Raw genomic sequence first — 22,735 nt, 5'->3', positions numbered from 1 at the left:
TCAAGAACCACATGGGGCAGGGCAAAGCTTGCAGCTGTTTTATTGGCCCTTCTTCCAAGTCACACACAAGCAATGACACAGGCACAGTGGGAACATCTCTCGGCCCTCTCAGCCCTGTAGCCCCATCTACACCACAAGCAGGAGCAAATTCCTAGCAACCCCTAGAACCCCGAGCAATGGGAAAGTGGGCAGAGACACCTGGACTGACCCTCCTTGCTGCCACCATGGGACACAAGACTCTGGCTGGCTCTTCACACCCCATGGGCTAGCCTGCCCCCAACTAGGCAGCCATAGTGACAGACATAGTGACAGACAACTGCCCACAGGGCAGCCAATTCCAAGCCTGCCACCCCCTGAGCGTAGCCCTGAGCAAACAGGCTGGAACAACCTGGCTGTTGGGATGTCATGGTGATAACCAGACCTTAAATCCGCCAGTGGCTAAAGTGACCCTGGCAGGAACCTCCCCATTGTGTGGCTATGGGGAACACTTGACTGAAGATAAGGACAGCTTGCCTCAGAGCGGTGACTCATGGGAAGGATTGTTTAAAACGGGAGCAACTTTTTTTTTCCATGCTGAGCAGAACGTTCAGGGCAGTTGCAGGACTGTTGGACTTCCCAGCCTCCAGATGCTAGAGAAACTCAAGCAGAGGCTGGGCAGGGTGTCCATGGTGTGCCCTACAGTGAATGGTGGGAGGACCTTCATTTCTTTTTCTTTCCCTCCCGTTTGACACCTCATTTTCTTATTAGATTTTCTCATAATGCCTAATGACAGCGGTTGGCTGGATTGGTATTTGTTTAAGCAACGCATTTGAAGGTATTGTTTTATTTGTACACTTTTGGGTACTTGGGGGTAGCAAATGGGCACCATGATCATGACCCATGATCCATGACCCATGACCCATGACCCACGACCCATGACAGCTGAGTATGGACTGACACCAGGAATTGTTGCTTGGCCAGATTCTCTTCCTGCTGCCCCTGCTGGTGTTGGCTATCTAGCTAAACAGATCAAGCCAGTAGTTGTTAACCAAACTCCCCCTAATTTGCCACGACTGTTCTCTGAACAAGTATCATTGCTGATGAAGACTAGATGAGATGCTAGGCTGAGTACTCTGAGCTTCAAAGGGTCATTTAGCCCAGGGTGACTCTGTTGTGAGTAAGAGGTCCCCAAGCAGAGAGGACAGTGAGGGGGGGTGCACAAGCAGACTGTCCTGTAGTAGGCCATGGCAGCCATCAAAGTGAAGAAGCAGGAGGCGGGGAGTTCCGCCTCTCCCAGCCCAAGGGCTGAAAGCCTGGTGGGAATCACACTTCCGAGTATGGGGGTGGTGCAAGGTCCCCCTCTGGAGTCTTAGTGGGCAGAGACAAGGCTTCCTCATAGGACGGCAGAGCCACCTGGGAGAGACAGAGAGGATAGCTGATCACCATCAAGAAGAACAATCAGTCTAACCTGAGGTACGAGGGTCTAACCTGAGGTACGAGGGTCTAACCTGAGGTATAAGGGTCTAACCTGAGGTATAAGGGTCTAACCTGAGGTACAAGGAGCCTTCCCCCACATCCATGAAAATGATGACAACAGTGACTTGCATGCCTGTGTGACCTGGTTACACTTCCTATTCCCCACAGGGGATGCACCTGCCTTGCCCCATTAACCACAATGTCCAAGGCTTTGATGAACATCCTCCGTCCAAACGCTCTCCCAAGAACTGGCTTCCATCTCTCCCATCCATGGGGTAGACTAACATAACCATGGAAGAGTCCCTCAAAGTCGAATTCTACCCCCCTAGCTATAGTCCTCAGACTGGGGAAAGTCATGTGACCCTAGATGGTCCAATCAGATATACTGCTCTTTCTGCAGGCATGACCAAAAAGGTAGGATGTTGGCCTACATGCTTCTGCAGCTATTTTGTGATCATAGTGAAGGTCTGCCTGAAATTAGAGCCAGGATTGAGGAGAGAAGAGTCAAGAGATAGAGGCCAAATCCAAGATCAGGACACAGCCACACCTACAATGGACTTCTATGTACTATGGGCTACTAACTTCCCCTTGGGACTTATATCCACAGGGGTTAAGTATCTGCTACTTGCTACCCAAAATGGCTTAACTAATTCATTTCCCACAGTTCAAAGTGAGCTCCCAACACTCGGCCCAGCTGCAGTGTTCCAGTCACTTCACAGTCAGCTGCTTCCAGACATACTCTCTCCATTTCCTGTCCCCCAACCAGAGGTCACCACCCACAGGAAGCAGTCCCTGAATCACTTGTGTGCCAGCTCCATGTTCAAGGTCCCTGTGTCTCCTATAGACGTGTAAACACATCTCAGCAACTGGGTTCACTGACTGTTAACACCCCTAAGACAGACAGAGGTGGCATCTCAATGTCCTCTGCTCTCCAAGATCAGGTACAAGACCAAAGGAACAAGAGGCAGTAAAGGAAGGAGGAAGGATGGAAGGGTGGTGAGTGGATAGATGATGGATGGATGGGTGATAGATGGATGGATGGATGGATGAATGGATGGATAATGGTTGGATGATAGATGATGGGTGGGCAGATGAATGGATGGATAGATGGATAGACGGATAAATGGAGGATGAGTAGGGAGATGGAAGGATAAGTGAATAGATGGATGTATGATGGATAGATGATGGTGGGTGGCAGGTGAATGGATAAGTAGATGGATGGATAGATGGATGAATGGATAATGGTTAGATGATAGATGATAGGTGGATGGATGAATGGATGGGTAGATGGATGGATGATGGATGGTTTGATGATGGATGGATGGATAGATGGTGAATGAGTAGGGAGATAGATGGATATATGATGGATAAATGAATAGATGGTGATGGCTGAATGGATAGGTAGATGAATGGATAGATGGACAGATGGACGCATGCATGGATAATGATTGGACGATGGGTTATGAGTAGGTAGGTAGATAGATAAATGATGGATGAGTAGGTGGATAGATGGATAAATGAATAGATGAATGGACGATGGGTGGGGTGGGTGATGGATGGATAGATGGATGGAATCTTAGACTGTCATAGCTGATGTTGTTCACATTTCTTCTGGTCCAACAATTTTCTTACAAGTACTGAGACCTGCTGGGAGTTTGACCATGCTCCAATGAGTGTGTGGGCAGCACAAATAGAACTTGGTGGATTTTTTTGTGGTGGGAGGGCACAATGGTGGGAGAGTAGACCTGGGAGAAGTGGGAAATGGGCATCATCAGGGTACATTGTATGAGATTCCCAAACTCACACAATAGTCCCAATCAATAAAAATATTATGTTGAAAAATAAGTGCTGAGGCTCAGAGAAGGAAGGGAACTGGCCTCAAGCAACACAGCAAGAGAGTGGTAGCCCTGTCAGACTCACCTTTAGGAACAGCTTGGAACTGCTGTCCTCCACGGCCGAATTCATGTGCTTCATGAATCTGTAGCATGTCCAAACACACTTGAACATGTAGACCTGGAAGAGAGCCCGTTTAGACTGCACTCTGCCCACCCTCCTGCCCTTGCCCGAGAGGCTCTGGCTAGATGCTCGATGCCTCCAGGGAGGCAGCACTCACTCCCTCATCCCAAAAGGCAGCACCCAGCCGCAGCTCAGACCCCACCCCAACCCCTTCTGGCTTGGCTTCCTCACATGACTGCTTGGAATGCTCCGCAGACTGCCTTTGCTGATGCCCACAGCCAGCGTGCAGCAAATGCCCTTGCAGCTTCTGATCTGGCCTCGAGCCTCTCTGGACACAGCGAGGCACATCCTACTCGGCTACCCTGAGTGACAGGGAGCTCACTATCCGAAGGACCCCACCCATCTTGAGACAGAGCTCATGGTGGCAAAGTTTTCTTTAAAACTGCCTCTGAGCTGAGCATTGAGGGCAGACCCCTGTGACCCCATGTGGTAGTTGGAATATGCCTGGCCCAGGGAGTGACAGTATTAGGAGGGGAGGCCTTGTTGGAATAGGTGTAGCTTTATTGGAGGAAGTGTGTCACTGTGGGGCAGGCATTGAGACCCTCCTCATAACTGTGTGGGAGCCAGTCTTCTCCTAGCAGCCTTCAGTGAAGATGTAGAACTCTCAGCTCCTCCTGCACCAGGCCTGCCTGGATGCTGCCATGTTCCTGTCTTGATGATAATGGACTGGACCTCTGAACCTGTAAGCCAGCCCCAGCTAAATGTTTTCCTTTATAAGAGTTGCCTTGGTCATGGTGTCTGTTCGCAGCAGTAAAACCCTAAGACACTCCAGCACTTGGGATGTAGAGGCAGGAGGATTAGGAGTTCAAAGTCAGCCTGGGCTGACAGTGAGTTTGAGGCCAGTCGAGACTACATGAGACCCTGTCTCAAAAACAAAACAGAAGCCACGCAGCCTCTAAGAAGAAGGTCCCGAGGATGCCAAGCCACTTCAGAAGAGCTGAGGCAGGAGAGCTAGGGAGGGTAGAAGCAGGAGGTACCATACGCACACCTCCTGCCTCCTCACAGTCCCGTGTGGAGAAGCCCTAGTCACTGCACAGCCTTAAGCACGGTCACAGAGCCATGGGGTGCAGGACCCACTCACCTTCAGGATGAGCACGGTGATAAAGGCCACTGAAAAGATGAGCATCATGTTGATGAACTGGCTGCGTGGCATGCCCTCCTGACTCGGCAGGTAATTCTGCAAGATATAGGGCCACATCAACGCCTCAGCCCTGGGGGTCCCAATATCCCCACCAGGCAGGGTCACAGCTCTCAGTCTCTCTCTGTCTCTCTCTGTCTCTCTGTCTCTCTTTCTCTCTCCTGTCTCTCACATGCTCGCACACATTATGCACATACAAACACACACATGAACACATATGCATACACACTCATGCACTCTCACACACAAACACACACCTCTCTCTCTCCCTCTCCTTCTTCTTCTCCCTCTCTCTCTCCTTCTGTCTCCCACATGCACACACACACACATGCATGCATACATGAACAAATTATACACACACACCTCTCTCTCTCTCCCTCTCCCTCTCTCTCTCTCTCTCTCTCTCTCTCTCTCTTTCTCTCCTTCTGTCTCCCACATGCACACACAAACACACATGAACACATATGCATACATACTCGTGCACACTCACACGCATGAACACACACACACACACACACACACACACACACATACATATACTCCACCTTGGCAACTCCCAACTCAGGAGCCTCAGGGGAAGAAGTATATAGCTGGTGCCTCCCAGTCTGAGAAGGCTTTGGTTGCTAGGAGCCACCTAGTCCTCTAACTCCTGGCAGGTTACACCCACCGCCACCAGGGTAGCTCCAGCCAAGACTAACTTTTGGGGTACCAGGTGTGAGATGCATCACCTCTGGGCAAGGAGCAGATACATCCACACATGCTATCTGCCTGTCTGTTTTTCAAAACAGTCTTGCTACCCAAGACTGGTCCCAGATTCACAGCAATCCTCTTGCCTCAGCCTCGCAGGTGTTGGGGTTACAGGCAAGCAGCACCAAGCCTAGCTCCCCTTCTTCTGAAATAAATAGCACTGGCCTCTTCCCTGGAGGTTGGGCCAGAATCATTCAGGGACTGATGTGAGCTTTCAGGAGCAGCCAACCAGAGGCCAAAATGAAGATTTCATTCTTGGTGCCTCCTTTTCTCCTTCCCAATCCCTCCGCTGGGGAAAGCCAGCAGCCATGCCCTGAGGACACTCTGCCCTACCTAAAGTCCTCACCATGAGGAGCTGGGTAAAGAAGGTACAAACACTGTACACACAAGTACCCCTGGGGGAGCAGGTCACCCATCCCCTTCCTAGCTGCTATGCTGAACCAGCAACTGAACCACCTAGCAAGCCACCCAATGCTGCTGTCCCTCAAGCTGCGAGAGGACCTGGTCATTTTAAGCCACCATGCGTGGCCATAGTGGGTTAGACAGGAGCAGACACGGGATGCCATTCCTATAATGTAGTTCCCAGGGCAGGATGCTGTGAAGCTCAACATGGCCAGACCGCCTTTGACCCTAGAAGCTTCTCTCTGACAGTTACTCCCCGAATCCATCACACACAATATTAGAGGCTGAGGCCTTGTTAGAGTCTTCCGGGTCTTCCTCCCCAGAAACCCAACCTCCATCCATGACCTGCCCAGCCTGGGGGATGCCTCGCCCCAGGCCACACAGCCAAGGTGTGACCTGGTCCTCCTCCCTAGACTCACCATGTGGTTCATGGACTTGAAGTTAAGGTAGGTGGGCACTTCCATATAGGAGCTGCACAGGGTCAGGATGCTCAAACAGAAGTCCAGCAGCTGCAGTGTCATCAAGGGTACCTTAGAAGGACCCTAAGGTGGACCAAGAGGAAGCATGAAGACCCACAAGCAGGTTCCGAGTGGCCCTTCCTTGGAAGGGTCTCCACCCAAGCCCCCAGCCATTCCCCCATTGACTATGCTCAGTGAAAGGAACACGGGATGTTCATGTCTGCAGAGCTGGGACCACAACACGGGTCTTCTAACTCCCCAGTATCCCCACCTTCCAGCAGTCCCATCCTTCAAGGACCAGAGTCGGGACTATGAAAGGCAACCATGGTAGAGCTGTGTGTATTGTAACCAGCTAAGGCCACCACACTTTTCCTCAGTGGATGGTCTTCGTTTCTTGGTCTTGACTATCCATTCATCTTGCTCGATTCCAAAGAAGGAATCAAGTTAAGGATGAGGCCTGAGAAGGCACCCGGCCCTTCTCCCTGAGTAACCCACTCACGCCCAGTGTAAATAGACATCTTACCATGCCACTTTCACAGAGTCCTAAGGCTTACCCATGAGGTACACTGACAGGCACACCATGCAGAGGAGAGAGCCTGAGGGCATTTGGCAGGGATTAGGGGACCCCGCTGAAGGATATCAAGGACCCAGGTCAAGCCATGCACATGAGTACTCACGGGCCGGGGCCGGGCAAACTTCAGGTATGCTGGTAATTCGATGTAGGAGCCCAACAGTGTGAGCAGGCACAGCAGGAAGTCCATGATTTGAAGGGACAGGAAGGGTATCAGGTACTTCTCCCGGTTCTAGAAGGCAAGTCCACCCTGTCAGGGTGCCCCTGACTGCCAGCACTCCACAGTGCTATCCCTGTCCCCATGCATCCTGTTCCCACCCTGGCTGTTAATGATGCTACCAGATCAGTGACTAGGGCCTGCCCAGATCCATGCACCTTCCCATGAAGGGCACCCTGGGGAGAGGGGCATCCAGGTGTCTCAGGAGACACCAGAAAACAGGCTTCCAATACAGGGATTCTGTTTCTGTCTGTCTGACCTTATGTCTTTTGACTTTTTTCAAGACAGGATCCCATGTATTCCAGGTTGGCCTCAAATTACCTGTGTAGCCAGGTATGACCTTGAACTGTAAAGTCCCCTGCCTCTACCTGTAGAGTGCCTAGGTTGCCGGTGTGCACCGCCCTGCCTTATCTGTGCAGTTCTGAGGACTGAACCTTGTGCGAGCTGGGCAAGCACTCGCTAATCGAGCTCAGCAAGAGGGAAAGGATGTGAACTAGGGGGCATGGTTATAGGTAACTCGGGGTGTCCTCAGCACTTATCCACCACCCCCTTTTCTCCTCTCCTTCCTGGCTACCATGAACTGAGCAGCTTTGCCAAACACACGCCACTTTCTCCCCACTGTGGTGTCCCGCCTCATCTCACAGCCAAGGAAAGCCAGCAAGCAGCACACCGTGGGCTAGAAACAAGAGCCAAAGCGAATCCTCCTAGATGATTCTCTTGAGTATTGTCATCCCAGCAGTGGAAGCTGAACGACAGACTCTGAGGGCGGAACCCACAAGGTAGAGTATGATGTCCACTCTACAGAGAAGGGGACCAGAGAGGACATCCTGGAAGGGACACCCAGCTAGATCCAGAATTTGACAGGTAAGGGGACTGGCCCGGAGAAGGAGGCACCAGCAAGTAAAGGCCCAGGGACAAGAGCCTGTCCTTCCTCCAGGTGGTCAAAGCCAGATGTGACAGGACATGGAAAGAGGACTCAGGAAGTCAGTCAGTGTCTCTCTCCCTGGTAGGAACCCCGCATCCATCCACATAAGCCCCTACTGAGGCAAAGTCACAGAAAAGGTGGTATCCTGGAGGGGGGTGTCTCATGGTTATCTAAGCCATTCAGAGGTGACCAAGACACGCTGTCTGGGGCTCCCTGCTCTGCCTTTTTAGCTGGACACTGAATTTCTGCAGCAGCCCCACAGCCACACCACTGTGAGGACACACTCCAGGTGGTGAAGCTCCCAGATACAACAAGGGTGGCCAGGGAGTGAGACACTCCGGGCCAGCATTCAGCCTCCACCTCTCAACGCAACCAGCACTCCACCATCTGCAGGGCCGGGGTCTCTCCACATGGTCAAGGGGCAAGGTCAACTTCCTATCTCCTTGGGGACCATGGAGCAAATGGCTCCTCTTTTGTAGGAAGTAGAGCCACAGGGTGACTCAATCCCCACATCCCCCCAAGTCACCCCAACTCTATCTGGGTCCGTCTGCCTTTCTTAGTACAGTCTCACATTCCCAGGGTTTCATGAGTGAATGTCGCACTGCAGTGGGTGCAGGGCAAGGGGAGGCCTTTGTCCCTGAGGACAAGCCCAGTACTACAGTCCCTTTCCCTGGATGCCATACTTTTGCCCCTCCTTTCTCTTTTATCTCGATGCTCTCAGCCCCACTCATAGTCCACAGAATGCACCCCGCCACCCCAAAGCTCCCCCGATAGCCCGGCAGATTATGGAGTCCCATGGGAGACCAGCATCTCCTCCAAGTGAACACATGGAAAGCCATGGGGTGCTCAGGACAACAGGAAGGTGTGTGTTCCTGGCCTCTCCATCCCTGCGCAGGCCTTACCTTGACCACTCCGAACAGCAGGCTGAGGCTGATAATGAAGAGGACTCCGATGAGCAGGAAGCTGGAGAGCAGGTCAGCTGCAAGGCAGGGTGGAGACTGAGGCAAAGCCCAAGTGGTTCCGGGGACCAGGCTTTGGGAACTGCTAAGTGTGGGACTATGAGTGTGAGTGTGAAGCCTGGGCCCACACTCACCCAGGTAGTAGGCAGGCCCTCCTCACCCAGGTGAGGGCCAAGATCAGCAGAGTGAGAGACTAACAAAGCCCGTGGCACAAACAGGAGAGCCTCATTCACATGTGAAATACCCAAGGCTCCCAAAGATTGATTCAGGGGTGCACAGCAGTCTGGTGAAAACAGCAGGACCACAGACCCCAGTCCATACACTCTAATCATACACTGTCCGCAGCTCCCAACCACCACTGTGCCCAGACATACCCAGCCTGAGGTATGGCATCTTGGAGAACCTGCAGGAGACTTTACCGCGGGCCACCTCCACCACATGCTCAATGAACAGCAAGACGCTCATGACCTAGGAGAGAAAGGGCACCAGTGAGCCAGGCCACCATTCAAGCAAAGTGATGTCGAGGGGCTGGAGTGACGGCTTGCCTAGTCAGAGGGCATCCTGGGTACATTATATGGTGTTCAGTGCCTCATGCTGGCCTTCCCTCTTCCCTGCTGTGTGACTGCGGACAACTGACCTGACTTCTCCATGCCTCCGTTTCCTCATCTATAAATAGGGTTCATAAAGAAGCTACCTAAGGCACCCTCTGTACCTAAGAAGACACAGAGAAGACTCAGAGGGATGCCCTGCCTTTCACTGCTGAAGATCAGGTACCCTGACTGCACCCCTGCACCCCCAGTCCAGAGCAGGCTCTGGCTGAGACAGGTCTTTGGGCATCATAGCCAAGCACCATGGAGCTCCAAGTTCATGAACCATCAGCAGAGGTCTAGGATGCACTGTAGAGCCCAGGGCAAGTCAGTCCCAGCTCTAGACCCCTACTTTCCCAGCTATAAAAGAGCTGACAGCACTGGCCTCCGAGAGCTGTGGGGAGCCTGACTGGCCGAAACATATGACAAATATCAAAACTCAGTCTGCACGACGAGGGGCAGGTGTGACCTGGTCTGCTGGCTCCAGCAAGGAGGCCTGGGTGTTGCTTACTGATGTAGCTGCTACATTGAATGAATGAATGAATGAATGAATGAATGAGTGAGTGAATAAATGAACAAATGAGTGAATGAGTGAATGAATGAATGAGTGAATGAATGAGTGAATGAGTGAATGAGTGAGTGAATAAATGAAGTAAGTCTGTGTCTTGGGGACCCTTACCATGCAAGACAGAGAAGAGATGATTCTGACAAGCCTAAGTATTGGGTGTCTCAGCTGCCAAAGCTACAAAGGCTGTCAGGGATTGCATTTTGACCACACCGAAGCCATCTTGCAGAAGAGCCCCACACCACACAACCCCATGGCCCTCACACCCTTCCATGTGTCTGTGTCTTTCCAGAAGTTCTGTGACTCTTCCCTACCACAACACACTCAGTTCTCCACGAGCAGTCTACCCACGCTGAGATCAGGATCCCCACCCCCTTGTGGGGGTGAAGTTCATGTTGGCTTACTAAGTGGCAGGTCATACTGAGTGGACGGGCAGACAGCCAGACCCCCTTTATCTGTTTCCCTTTCCAAACTCTGGGTGAGTGGTCGGCTCGTTGGTTTTGGTCTTTTGGTAGTTGGCTCAGATATAGATCTCAAAGTTATTTTGAACCCTAAGTTCAGGAGTCAGAAAGAGGGGCAGCACAGGAAATGGATGGAGAGACGGGCTCTGAGATTTGGATCCAGATTGCTGTGTGTCCTTGAGAAAGTCACTTTACCTCTCTGAATTTGCCCATGGGTTAAAAAGCAATTGCAGGATGCAGGAGGCAGAGACTGCATGCCTTAGGAAAGCTCTAGGTTGTGCCTGGCAGGAGCTGAGGCCAGAGCCTGCCTTGGGCTGGGTAAGTTCCCTGTCGGGCTCCTCCTGGTATGAAGGGAGTTGAAGGCTCTACTTCATCAAAAGAAGAGGCAGCAGGATTGGTGGGCTGAGGTGGGAAGAGGCCGAGCCCGTGCCTGCCTGCCGTTTGGCTCAAATCAGACCTCAATTTCCAGCTGCTAACTGAGCCCTGGGTGGACTTGGAGTGTAAGTTCTCTCTCTGTTCCTTTCAGAAGTTCAGAGATTAGGCTTGCCTGAGGCCACACAAGAGGAGCAAGAGCAAGGCAGCACCCAAGTCGTCAGTGCTGACACGACACTGGGCCACCTCCAAACACCCTGAGCCAGACCTGCTGGTCCAGACCCCGAAAGGAGAAGTCACCATGGCCACACACCAACATTGGAAAATCTCGAAATATGTCTACATCCTGATGTTCTGTGCAGTGTACTAAAGACATTTTAAACTCATGCCAAGAGCCTCCAGAGGTTAATCTAAGAGGCAGGACAAATTTTAGAAACCCTCCCACTGGGGCTGGGCACAGCTGACAGTGCCCGCCCAGCATGCAAAACATCCTGGCTTCACCTCCAGCACCCCACAAATTATGGGTGTTATGAGGTATCCCACTTCCTGAGAGGTAGAAGTTATAAGTGTGAGTCAATCCTGGGCTACCTGAAGCCCTAACTCAAAACGAATAAACAAATACCCCCATGGGGCATCCACATAACTGTTACTCCACTGAGGGGACCATGGCTCCTCAGAGCCTCTAACCCCACTCTTCCCTGTACTCTGAGGGACACCACCATTCACATCCCAGTAACAACCCTAGCAAGTGGCCAGTGGCCTGGGAAGTGCCCCAAAAGAGCCAGGACAAGGTCAGTCTTTATTCACTGGCCCTTCCTGTAGACCAGGGGAGTGAGGCTCAGAGGTCCTGGAGCTTGCCCATCGCCTCCCAGCAGCCCCGTTCTCTAGAAACTTCTACCAAGCTATTTATTGCTCTTCCCCCGCTGGCTGTTCCCTGTATCTTTGGCCTCCTGTCCCTGCTGAGGCTGCTCCTGCACCCTCCCTTATAAAATTCTCAAGAGGGTCGGCCAAGGGCCCTCCCTGATCCTGGCAGCAGGGGTGAGCAGTATTTGTTAGGCTGGAAGTGTTTCCCCACTGCGAGGAAGGGGGTGGGAAGGGAGGGGAGGTTTCTTCTGAGCAGCTTACTGTCACCTTGGACCTCTACTCAAGATGTTGCTGAGGGTGGAGTCTGTCCTCATATGAGAGTCTGGAGCCCAGAGAGGGCAGATACCAGCCCGAAGTCACACAGTAAGGCAACCTAAGAGTTAGCTCAGCAGGAAGCAGGTATCCTCAGAGCCCACCACCTTGTGTCCCCAAAAGAAGGAACAGCAACTCCTGACATTACTAGCCCTACTGTGTGCTGAGACCTGAACACAAGTCTGGCCTTCAATTGTCCATACCCTAGAGCAAAAAGGACAAAACCCAGCAATGGGGACAGAGAGGAAGAAGCCCAACCTCAAGCTTCTGTCCCCAACCCCAGGGCTGGTGACCCTGATCACAGCCACCTTCCTCTTCCCTGGGAACTATCGGAACTGCCTGGCTCTCAGAACAGCAGATTCTGGAGACCCACAGACTTTCTTCCTGTCTGTGTCACCTGAGACAGGCTTCACCCTGGCCCCTCCCACGCCTCCATTTTCACCAACAGAAGGGCGCTGTTGAGTACGTGAGGGCCACACAGCAGGATTTCTGCACAGAGTAGGACCTTCCACCCACAAAGCCTCCAGCTGCACAGGCTACGCCATGGCCTCACGCCTCAGTAAGCATCCTAGCTCCAGAGAAGCCATTGACCCTTTCGGGGCAGCCATGAAAGGACAGTGGGACAGAAAGGGGGATTTCCAAACCTAGTCTCCCCTCACTGACCCTGGGCTCTACCTGGCTGTAGGTGAGTGACTGGCAGTGTCCCCGGGGACTGTACTATCCTCTCTACAATGGAGACAGATGCCATTGAGCCTGCTGTCCCCACCCCAGCATCTCCTCTCCATACGGGGTGGGAGACATTTTGTGGCTGCGAGCTCTGTACCCTGAGTTAGCCGCTGACCTCTCTGGGCTTTGGAATGAAGATGAACGCCCCCTGCAAGGCTACAGCAGGGACACAGGGCACCCAGGACACAGAGCCAGCGCACAGTTTGAGCAGGACTGAGCACAAACATGAAAGAGTGTGTTAGAATGGCTTGGAATGGATGTGGTGATGTGAGGAGGAAGCATCAGGCTGCCAGTGACAACCATGGTGACAGAAAGAGGCTGCACCATTTTCATGAAGCCGGCCTGGCACAGCTGGCAGGGACAGTGGAGGAAACACCAGTGACATGGGAGGCAGGAAATAACAGCTGTGGTGCCTGCGATGAAAGTGACACTGATGACACACATGGGAGATGTCGGGGTGACGATGTCCCAATGCAATGGGGTTGCAGTGAGGGTGATCATAGAGGGCAGAGCCGCTGGCCCCATTTTGCATGCAAAGGCAAGACAGAAAGGGGGAGTATGGGGACCTGAGAAGAACAGGAGTTCCTTGCTTTAACATCTTCTTGAAGCTTCTCACCAGGTAAGCATCCAGAGTTCCCAAACAGCGGGGCTGGAGAGATGGCTCGGTGATTGAGAGGACAACTCCCATCATCCTCACGGATGCTCACAACTGTCTATAACTCCCGTTCCAGGGGACCCAGTACCTCTTCTGACCTCTGCGGGTGCACAGACACACACGCAGGCCAAGCACGTACACAGAAAGAAAATTAATAAAGAAGTCATTTCAAAACAATTGAGAACAACTCCTTAAGGCCATCCTCCCTTTCCGGTCGTAAACCCATTTTCTAGGGCTTTCCCAGGAGTCCCATGACAGGTAAAGCCTTGTTCTAAGCCCTGGTGCTTCCTTGCATTGCCTCGGCAATGCTAATCCCACCTGAGGTACTGCTGCAGGAGCCACCCTATAATCAACTCATCAAAAGGAGAAAAGGGAAATGGAAGACATTTCTTAACAACCCTTCAAGATGAGCTTCATAGCCATGCCCGGCCCTGTCCTCACCAACAGTGGATCCTCAGTGCCACCCACACCCTTCCACCCTTGACCCAAAGGGCAGATCAGCCCTGCCCTGGGCTCCACTGGGTGACCTGGGATCTGGAGAAACTGCAAAACTCTAGGCCTTTACGGTAGCTATTAATCCCTCCTGTGACCCTCTGTTAGCTGCCTACCCTGGGGATCCCAGGTCAAGCAAGTCATCCATCGGGGAGGTCACAGAGAGAGACAGAAATGTCATCAGTCAGAGGAAGCTCCCCTCCCCTGCTTCCTGTCACAGTTTATGGGGTGGCTGGGTGGAGTCACTCCCCCAGAGCACTATCTCCTCATTATACCCCCAGCCACTGCAATACCCTCATCCTGCCTGCCCGATCCAGTCCTCTGCACCCAGCTGGCCTCCCTCCCGGGACAGAGTCACCTGAGCTGGCTTTTCCTCAGCGGCTAGTCCCTCCCCACCCACCTCTACATAACTAACCATCCCTCCCCACTGCCTGGACTCTCTGTCCGGGCTCAGAGGCCCCCATGTGCACACCCGTCATCCCAGCACCTGGGAGGTGTAACCAGGAGAATCCTTGGGGATTATCCTTGGAATCAGGGTTATCCTTGGGAACATAGAGAATTCTAGGCCAGCCTGTGCTACACAAGACCCTGCCTCCAAGATAAAAGCAGAAGAAAGGGAAAAAAGAAGGGAGGGAGGGGGACTAGAGAGACGGAGGGAGGGAGGGACAAAGAGAAATGAGGAAAAACAGGAAAGGAAAAAGAGAAATTAAGAGATAACCCCGGTATACCCATAAGTGCCCTGTGTGGCTGGGACCAATCCACATAAACAGCTCTGTGCCTCAGTTTCCCCGATAGAGAAAAAAGGAGCAGACTCTTCCCACCTCAGAGAATCATTATGAGGAGAAAATGAGAAGAAATCTATCTACCACAAAGAATGGTGACCCAAACAGGTGGGCTGATTCCCATGGAGCATGGGAGTATGAACAAGAAACACAAGCTACGGGGCTGGGGATTTAGCTCAGTGGTAGAGCGCTTACCTAGGAAGCGCAAGGCCCTGGGTTCGGTCCCCAGCTCCGGAAAAAAAAGAACAAAAAAAAAAAAAAGAAAGAAACACAAGCTACCAGAAGCTGCAACTGGAAACCCAGACCTGAAGCCTCCCCGCCTCCCCTCAAGCACCGCCTTCCCTCTCAGGGAAACAGGACCCACTGCGAAAGCCTGTGCAGCAGGGCTGCGGGGGAGGGGGGGGGGGGCAGGGGCTAGGGCTGAATCTCAGGAGGCTGAGGCTGCCCTGGGGAGCTCCAAGCTTCTGTCAGTCAGGGCAGTCACAGGGCAGGGCAGTGGCTGTAGGGACATTTCAGGGGACAGTTACTTGGTGACAACTGACCATAATCTGGGAATGGGCTGTCTGTATGTCTCTAGGAGGGAGTTATGAGCTAACAACGGTTTATAAAAGTTGCAGCCATTAGAGATCAGCTGCCACCTGTAGCACAGCAGGGCTCAGCACTTAGCAAAGATAACTCGGGCTGAGCCGGCTACTGTGCCAGCCTGTAAGGCAAGGCACAGAGACTCAACACGCAGGATCTAGGGACCCTGGGAAGCTCAGAGAAGAGGACTTAGAAGAAGGGAACTCAGTCATAGCAGATGCAATAGGGAAGAACAGAGTGTGAGCCCTCACCCAGGAAATGGGGACATCCCTCTTATAAACAGGATCAGAAGTCATCCAATCCCACAGTAAGTTCCTCCCCCCCCCCCAATCCCTCTGTTAGGGGCAGCAGTATGAGGCTGGGGAGGGTGTGGGACAGGCTGGGAACACCATGGTGGGCATGGCTGACAATGGCCCTCCAGGAGAAGTCAGAGCACACACAAAGCCCCCTCCCACACGCACGCCCCTCCTCCACCCCACCCCCCACTGCGGGTGATGACACTTGACACAGTTTGCCACCAGTGAGCAGCTCAGGACATGCTGTACCCAGAGCACTGGCAGCCAGTTCTACCCATCTGGAGATCACCCCCACCCCCAGCAAGGCTGCCCACCATAAGAGAAGACAGGAGGTAGAGAACACGGGAGGCAGGAATAGACTACCAGGTCACGGAACGGACAGAATGAGGTCACAGGACAGACAGAATGACAGGGGCGTCCTGGGGAGGCTCACCAAGTAATCTCCCTTCGTTCGCAATCATGAGAAACCGTTCTCTAGGCTTAACCTATGGCCTGGTTGCACATCAACTTCCTGTATATCCACCCTGAGCAATTCCTCACACCACCACTTCCTATTTATCTTGTTAACTGACGTTAACAGAGAGAGAAAAAAAAAAAGAAAACCCACACCTTAAAACACTAAACACAACACATCAAACTACAAGTGAGATCAATTGGATCCGAAGGCTGTGGAGAGTTGGAATGTTACAGATCCAAAGTCAGCTTACTGTAGGCTGTCTCCAGCCCCTAAATGGACATCTATTAAAGACATGGGGACATGTCTCTAACCTGACATCTTTGTGACTATTGGATAAATCCTTTCAGACTGTGCTAACAGACCCAAGCCTCCACCTACTAAAAGACTAAAATTGTCCCAGATAGGCATCTGAGGCCCACGGCAGAGACTTTTCTGCTTGGCTTGTAACCTAGTGTTTCCACTGGTGTGTTTGAACAGTCTGTTGACTTAGGACTTTCTTTGTTCCGTTTCTGTAAGATAAAAACACGTCACGAACCTGACACCATGCGAAGACCTTTTGAAGTGGGAGCTGTGTGCTCTTCATCAACCATTTTCAGGGCAAACACCCGCAATAATGACGCTGGGTGTTATGATGGCCGTAATTATTAGGCACCTACTGCATGCCAAGTCCTCCCCTGAACGCTGGCAGGCCCTCTCTCACGCCCCCCTCTCAGCCCTCCGAGGCAGGCTCTATCAGGATCCCCACTTTCCCTATGGCGAGGGAGATGCTGAAATTGAATCTTGACATGTGCGCCCTGTATCTAAGAATATGGCTGCTGGGTGTGGCAGCTCGTGGCTACCAGAAACACCACCGTGTCCCAGCCTCCATCTGGATCGGGAGCCCTGACCTTTTGTTCTTTATCTATCACAGGCCACGTGGCCTGTGCCCTCAGCAACCCTGCTTGGCTCCCCTGTCTATAGAATCAAGAGTGTGGAGGCAGCTGCTGTCAGGGGCTCACACGGGGCACACTGACTCCGCAGGCAGCGGGAGGAACCAGAGGCTCTGTTGTGAGGATTAGAGCCACGAATTGCTGGGTGATTTCCTGGAGTTCTGAACACCCCACCCCCACACCCCACCCCTGTCTAAGGCAGAGAGATCTCCTAGGAGACTCGAGTTCAGAACTAACCCCTTGTACTAGACCACTACGCTGGGCCAAGAACAAAAGCTTGCTTTTTGGGTCACTGTGCCCCTGTGCTGGCAGAGAAGACTTGGACCGGCATAAACCAGCCCTAACTCAGTGCAGCTTCTCCTCCCACATAGAAGTGTCCAGTGCCTCCCTGGTCATGCCTCTCTCCCAATGTGGGGGACCCTCAAGCAGGATGCCCTAAATGGTACTGAGGAAGGACCAGGGCCCTGGCCTAACCCTGCTGGCCTCCCCACAGCAGGAAGGACACACAGAGGTGGCCGGATCCTGCCTCTGTCCAGCCCAGGTCCTCAGGCCTTAGCTAAGACCTTCCCAAGGGACCAGTGGGGCTGATTTTTAGATCCCCGTTGAGCACTTGAGTTTTCAAAAGAGGGCTGACTTCTGTGGTTGGTCACATGGCCAGCTAATCCCCCTCCCCAATATCACCAAGGACTACCAAGCTCAGAACCTCAAAAGAATCACCCTTGGCACAGAGACCACTGGCCTCCATTAACGGCTGGAAAACTGGAGGCTCAGACAGCAACGATAGACACCTGTGCTCTCAACGTCACGTCCCCAATGAGTGACATGTATCCAATCACTGCCCACAACATGAAGCTAAAGAAGGAGGCCTGGAGTTCTGGGGCAAGCAAGTCAGGAGGACTTCCTGGAAGAAGCTTCCTTGAAGATCCCAAGAAAGAGAAATGAATCCCAGCGCACTAAGAAAGGAGAGGAGCCTCTCAGACAGGCAAGCGACCCCGGCCAGGGCCTAGGAGTCCCGTTGCCCCTTCCCTGCCTGTCTACACGCTTTGAACACTTCTGTACACAGAAACCACCATCTGGTGCTCCGTCAACATGGTAGATCTGTTATAGAGATGACGTCTATCTGCGAGTTGCTGTCCAATGCAGCAATAAGCCCCTTACACAGAACGTGGAAAAAGATGGCCGTACCCTGAGGAAGCTCCAGTGCTTTGTCTAGTCCACCCTCCGGGAGAAGAACCTGATTCCCAGTTCCACTACTCATATGACGTGAGCAAAGGGTCACCCCCTGCCCCAGAACACAAAGAAGAGAAGGAAAACTTAGCAGAGAAGATGCCTGGTAGGCAATGTCGTGCAGAGGAGCCCCGATTTGTCATGACAGGTCACCGGGCCACTAGGCCACCAGGCCACCACATAGAACTCCTCAGAGCCCCTGCAGTCCTCATCCAGGAGACCTGAGAGCCTGCTACTGCCCAGAGGAACCCGAGACGGATGGTACCCGGTGTGACGAGCCCCAGACTGAAACAGAAAAAGGATATGGACAGAAAGAGAAAGCAGTCTGTAGGTCCTGAGAGGCCATTGTCACAGGTGCATCCCACTGACCTGAGACAGGGAAGGGACACGCACTCGGGGAGCTCTCTGCACTGAATCTGCAGTTTCCTCTAAAGTCAGAAACTGTCCTGAAAACAAAATGTTTATTTTAAGAAGTGATCTGCGTGCTGAGCCTAGTAGGGCAGTCCTGCCCGTGATCCTGAGGTTCTGAAGGCTGGAGCAGGACGCACACAAGTTCCAGGCCAGCCTGAGCAGATCGGCTGACACTATGTCAAAATAAAAAGAAGGCTGGGGCTGAGGGTGTACTGGTGGGTTTCCCTGATGCTCCGAGGCCCTAGGTCCCACCCTCCCTAGTATCACAGTAAAGGAAAGAGGACGAAGAGAGAGGGGAGAAATGTCCCATGAATAGGGTGCTGGTGCGTACCTGTGGACCCAGCCCTGGGGAGGCTGAAGCAGGAGAGTGAGTTCTAAGCCGCTTGGGCTGTGTAGCAAGACCTGGTCTCAAAGAAATGAAAGAAAGGAGGCAAATACAGAAAAGCAAGGCATAAATAGACCTTTCACCGTCCCCAGCCAGTTACAGCCTGATCCTCACACCAGCCCCACTCTGTCTCTGGTGTTAGCTCTTCCCTTCCACAGCAAGAGTCTGCGTAGGTTTCTCTGGTCCCTGCAGGTACCAGCTCTACTCCCACCCCTATCCCAACCCCAATATCAGGAATAGACATGGGAACACAGCAGGAAGGAGCCCAGGGATTTCTCTACTGAAAGGTCTGCCAGTGTCCCCTCTCCCTTCCTTATTCCCTGCCACCAACTTAGAATCCAAGAATGCAAGGGGCCAGCTGGGGACCGTGCTCTCATTCCCCTGTGCCCAAGGCAAGCCGGAAGCCTGACGCATCAGAGCACAGACCTGTTGGCCAGGTAGAATCTTCCTGTAATTGTACCCTACAGTTCCACGAAGCGTGGCCCCATCTCGGGCGTCAATGGCCCAATTTAATCCTCCCCACAGGGGCCAAGTGCACAAATAGCTCTCAACGTACAGAGATGTCACCCATGGCTGGCTCCAGATGACGTTAACACAAGTGACTGGTACATCTGGTGGTGGCTTCTCTTTTTCTACCCAGATGTTTGAGGTCCTGTTGGCACACCTGTCACCCAGCTGCTGCGCCAAAGGAAAGCCCCCTAGCCCTTTTCTTGTGGGAAGAAAAAAGGGGATCTGGCCAAGGGGGGCAGGAAGACCATCTGTGTGTGTACCCTAACCCAGTCCCTGGGATGGGTATCTCCCTTCCAGGTTTCTCTGATCTTACACCCCCACCCCGTGGCTCGAGAACGTCCCACGGCTCTGAATGACTCCCATACCAAGCAGTGGGTTTTGCAGACTGCACAATCATGGCTCACGTCTAGGGACTTGAACGGTGGCTAGGAGGTGACCTGCTCATCCAATGCAAAGAATGGCCCAGCCCTAAATAACACTGGAGCACCAGGAAAGGCTCAAAGGCTCAACTTTACACAAAGCGCTCCTCACTTCCTCCTCCCCAACCCTCTCAGTCGGCTCCGGAACCAGGCACATCTCACCTCCTCACACCCACCAGCTCCTCATCCACACTCCCCCTCCCACACTGCAGCATCCCCACCCGTGATCACTTGACCCACAGTCTCCTGGGTCTCTATGGAAACAGGACACCACTGATGCGTCCACAGCTGAGGTGCTTGGACCACACCAATAAGACGAGAGGCCACAACAGTTGCATGATACGGCCTGCCTGGTTTATTTACTTTTTAATATATTTACGACATTCTGAGATGCCAGACAATTGGAGAGAAAGCGCTTCTCTGAAAGGCAGGGACGGGGCCACCAGAGCAGATGGACCAAGGGTCCCAGCAACTACAAGACCCTCCACCCCACTGAAGCCACTTAGTGACCACCCCTCCCAGCATACTGCAAATACCTGCGTTCAAAACTCCCATCCTCGGCCCCTAGTCCCCACTTTAGATAAGGAAGCAAGTCCCAAGTAGGGTTTTCCCAGGAGCTCAAACAGCTGGCTCGAACAGAGGTGGCATCAGGACCCTCATCACATGCTTCCCAGAATGCTGTGCCATCTCAGAGATGACAATCCGAAAGACTCGATGCCAAGACAGAGTGCTACCGCCCCTCAAAGCTCCTGTCCTGGCTGAGGCTGTGGGACAAACTCTGAGCTCCTCACCCCCAAGCCAGGTCCTAGATCACTGGTTCTCAGCCTGTGGGTCGCGACCCTTTTGGTGACTATCTCTAAAGATATATTTACGTTACGATTCCTAACAGTAGTAAAATTACCGTTATGAAGTAGCAATGAAAATGATGTTATGGTTGAAGGGGGTCACCACAGCATGAGGAACTGTACTAAAGGGTTGCAGCGTTAGGAAGGTTGAGAACCCCTGCTCAAGGTGGACCGGTGGGTCAGGACACACTCATGAAAAGTCAGGGTGGGGGCATGTTGCACACGTCCCTCGCAAGTTATAGTTATCAACTTCACCCACACAGACACCTAACATGCAGCTCTCTTATCGTCCCATCTTTGTTTTTGATCTAAAGAAACAGGCTCAGAGAGGTTAAACAAGTCATCTGATACTGCACAGCAAAGACTGGGAATGATGGGGGGGCGGGCAGAGAGGCACCCAGAAGGGCTTAAGGACAGAACTGGTTTGTACCACCGCCTGGTCACACTGCCTGTGGCCGGAAGCAGATGTCACCAGGCCCTGTGCAGCAGCCTACTGATTTGGGTTGATTTTGAGGAAGCTCTTCCAGGCCCAGGAGAGCTGTTAGCCACAGGTTCTGTCTGAGTCACTGAAGCCAGAAAATGTTTGGGCCTCAGGGAGCTAACTGTGGCCTGGGGCGGGGGCCAGGGGTAAATCCCAGCAGAAGAGAACAGAGACTCCAACCCTCGGCCACTCCAAAGGGAGAGCCTTATCCCTGGGGACTAACACTAGACCTGGGGTCACACTGTGACAGTGACAGCCACTGCGACATGCTGGCGGCCCCCAAGCAGTTCCCCAAACACAGAGCTTAAGTTATCCTTGAAGGGAGAAGGCGGTGGCTTGGCTGAGCTGTGAGCTGAGAGGAAAGTTTCCCTGGTCCCCACTAGAAGTCCAAAAGTGTAACCCTAGACAGAGCCCAGGCTAGGATAGGACCCAGAAAGCCCTACACCCAGGTGTGTGTGTGGCCTGGAGCCCTGGAACAATCCCAAGCTGCACTCCTCCCCGTTGCCAGCCTACTCTCCCCTTCGCACACTACAACCTTAAGGACACTCTTCCGCTCAACTCCATAGGGAAATACTGAGGCACCCAGTAGCACACAGCTTGTCCAGGGTCCCACAGACAAGTAATAGATAGCCATCCCCCAGTTGGAAGATCCCAGTACGTCCTCACGCACGCACACACACACACACACACACACACACACACACACACACACCAGACACCCCAATACTCACTATATGGTAGATGGCCAGGGCTACGGTGGCAACTCGGACATTGAAACAACAGCATGTCTGCCTGACTGGCACTGCACGGGAGGCCATGGTGCACGGTCCCCTCTTCCGAGGCTCTGAGTAAGGAGTCTTGGGCCCACAGCAGGGCAAGAAAGAGGAAGCCGCGGGCTGTCCGCCTCACTTCCGCCTTGCCCTCAGATGGTAGGGGCCAGGTCTGTAAGTCTGGGATGTAGCAGCTGCAGTGGGGAGGGAAGAGGGTTTGTCACAGTTGACATCAGGGAGCCCGAGTGGGGCTCCAATGCTTCACCAGGGCCGGGCTATGCATTTATACGCACTCCGCTTCCTGGATGCTGAATACCACCCCTAGAAGCCCTTTTCTAGAAGAAGAATCAGATAAAACAGTAATTCTAATGGCAGGATTCAAACCCAGATCTGCCTGGTTGTAAAAACAGCAGCTGTCAGTAAACTGCTTCCTTGAGACCCTAGGGGCTTAGTCCCTCTGCTCCTCACCTGGGCTGTTCCAAGAAGGAACTGTTCTTCGGTTTTGGTTTGGTTTGGTTTCTCTGTGTAGCCCTGGCTGTCCTAGAACTCACTCTGTAGAGCAGGCTGGACTGGAACTTTTAGAGATCTGCCTGCCTCTCCCTAACAAAGGCATATGCTACCACTTTCCAGGAAGAGGTGCTACTCTTATCCCCATTTCTACAGATGGAAAAACTGAGGCACAGGATGATGTCATTCCTCGCCTGCAGTCTCAAAAGGAG

The 22,735-nt window shown here is 52.8% G+C and overlaps 1 protein-coding gene across 1 annotated transcript; it reads right to left on the bottom strand.

Annotated features, from left to right (window-relative positions):
• Window positions 1-23: 23 nt before the first annotated feature.
• Laptm5 (lysosomal protein transmembrane 5) lies at window positions 24-22,071 on the bottom strand. The gene is made up of 8 exons (NM_053538.2): window positions 21,978-22,071; window positions 9,263-9,356; window positions 8,832-8,908; window positions 6,894-7,019; window positions 6,178-6,300; window positions 4,553-4,648; window positions 3,376-3,468; window positions 24-1,392 (listed from the first exon to the last, which is right to left on the bottom strand). The coding sequence occupies exons 1-8, from the start codon at window positions 22,062-22,064 to the stop codon at window positions 1,303-1,305; spliced, it is 786 nt and encodes a 261-aa protein (NP_445990.2). The 5' UTR covers window positions 22,065-22,071; the 3' UTR covers window positions 24-1,302.
• Window positions 22,072-22,735: the final 664 nt, after the last annotated feature.

The sequence above is a fragment of the Rattus norvegicus genome, chromosome 5 (genome assembly GCF_036323735.1).
Source record: "Rattus norvegicus strain BN/NHsdMcwi chromosome 5, GRCr8, whole genome shotgun sequence".
Classification (NCBI taxonomy): domain Eukaryota; kingdom Metazoa; phylum Chordata; class Mammalia; order Rodentia; family Muridae; genus Rattus; species Rattus norvegicus.
This window is presented reverse-complemented; position numbering and strand designations above follow the sequence as displayed.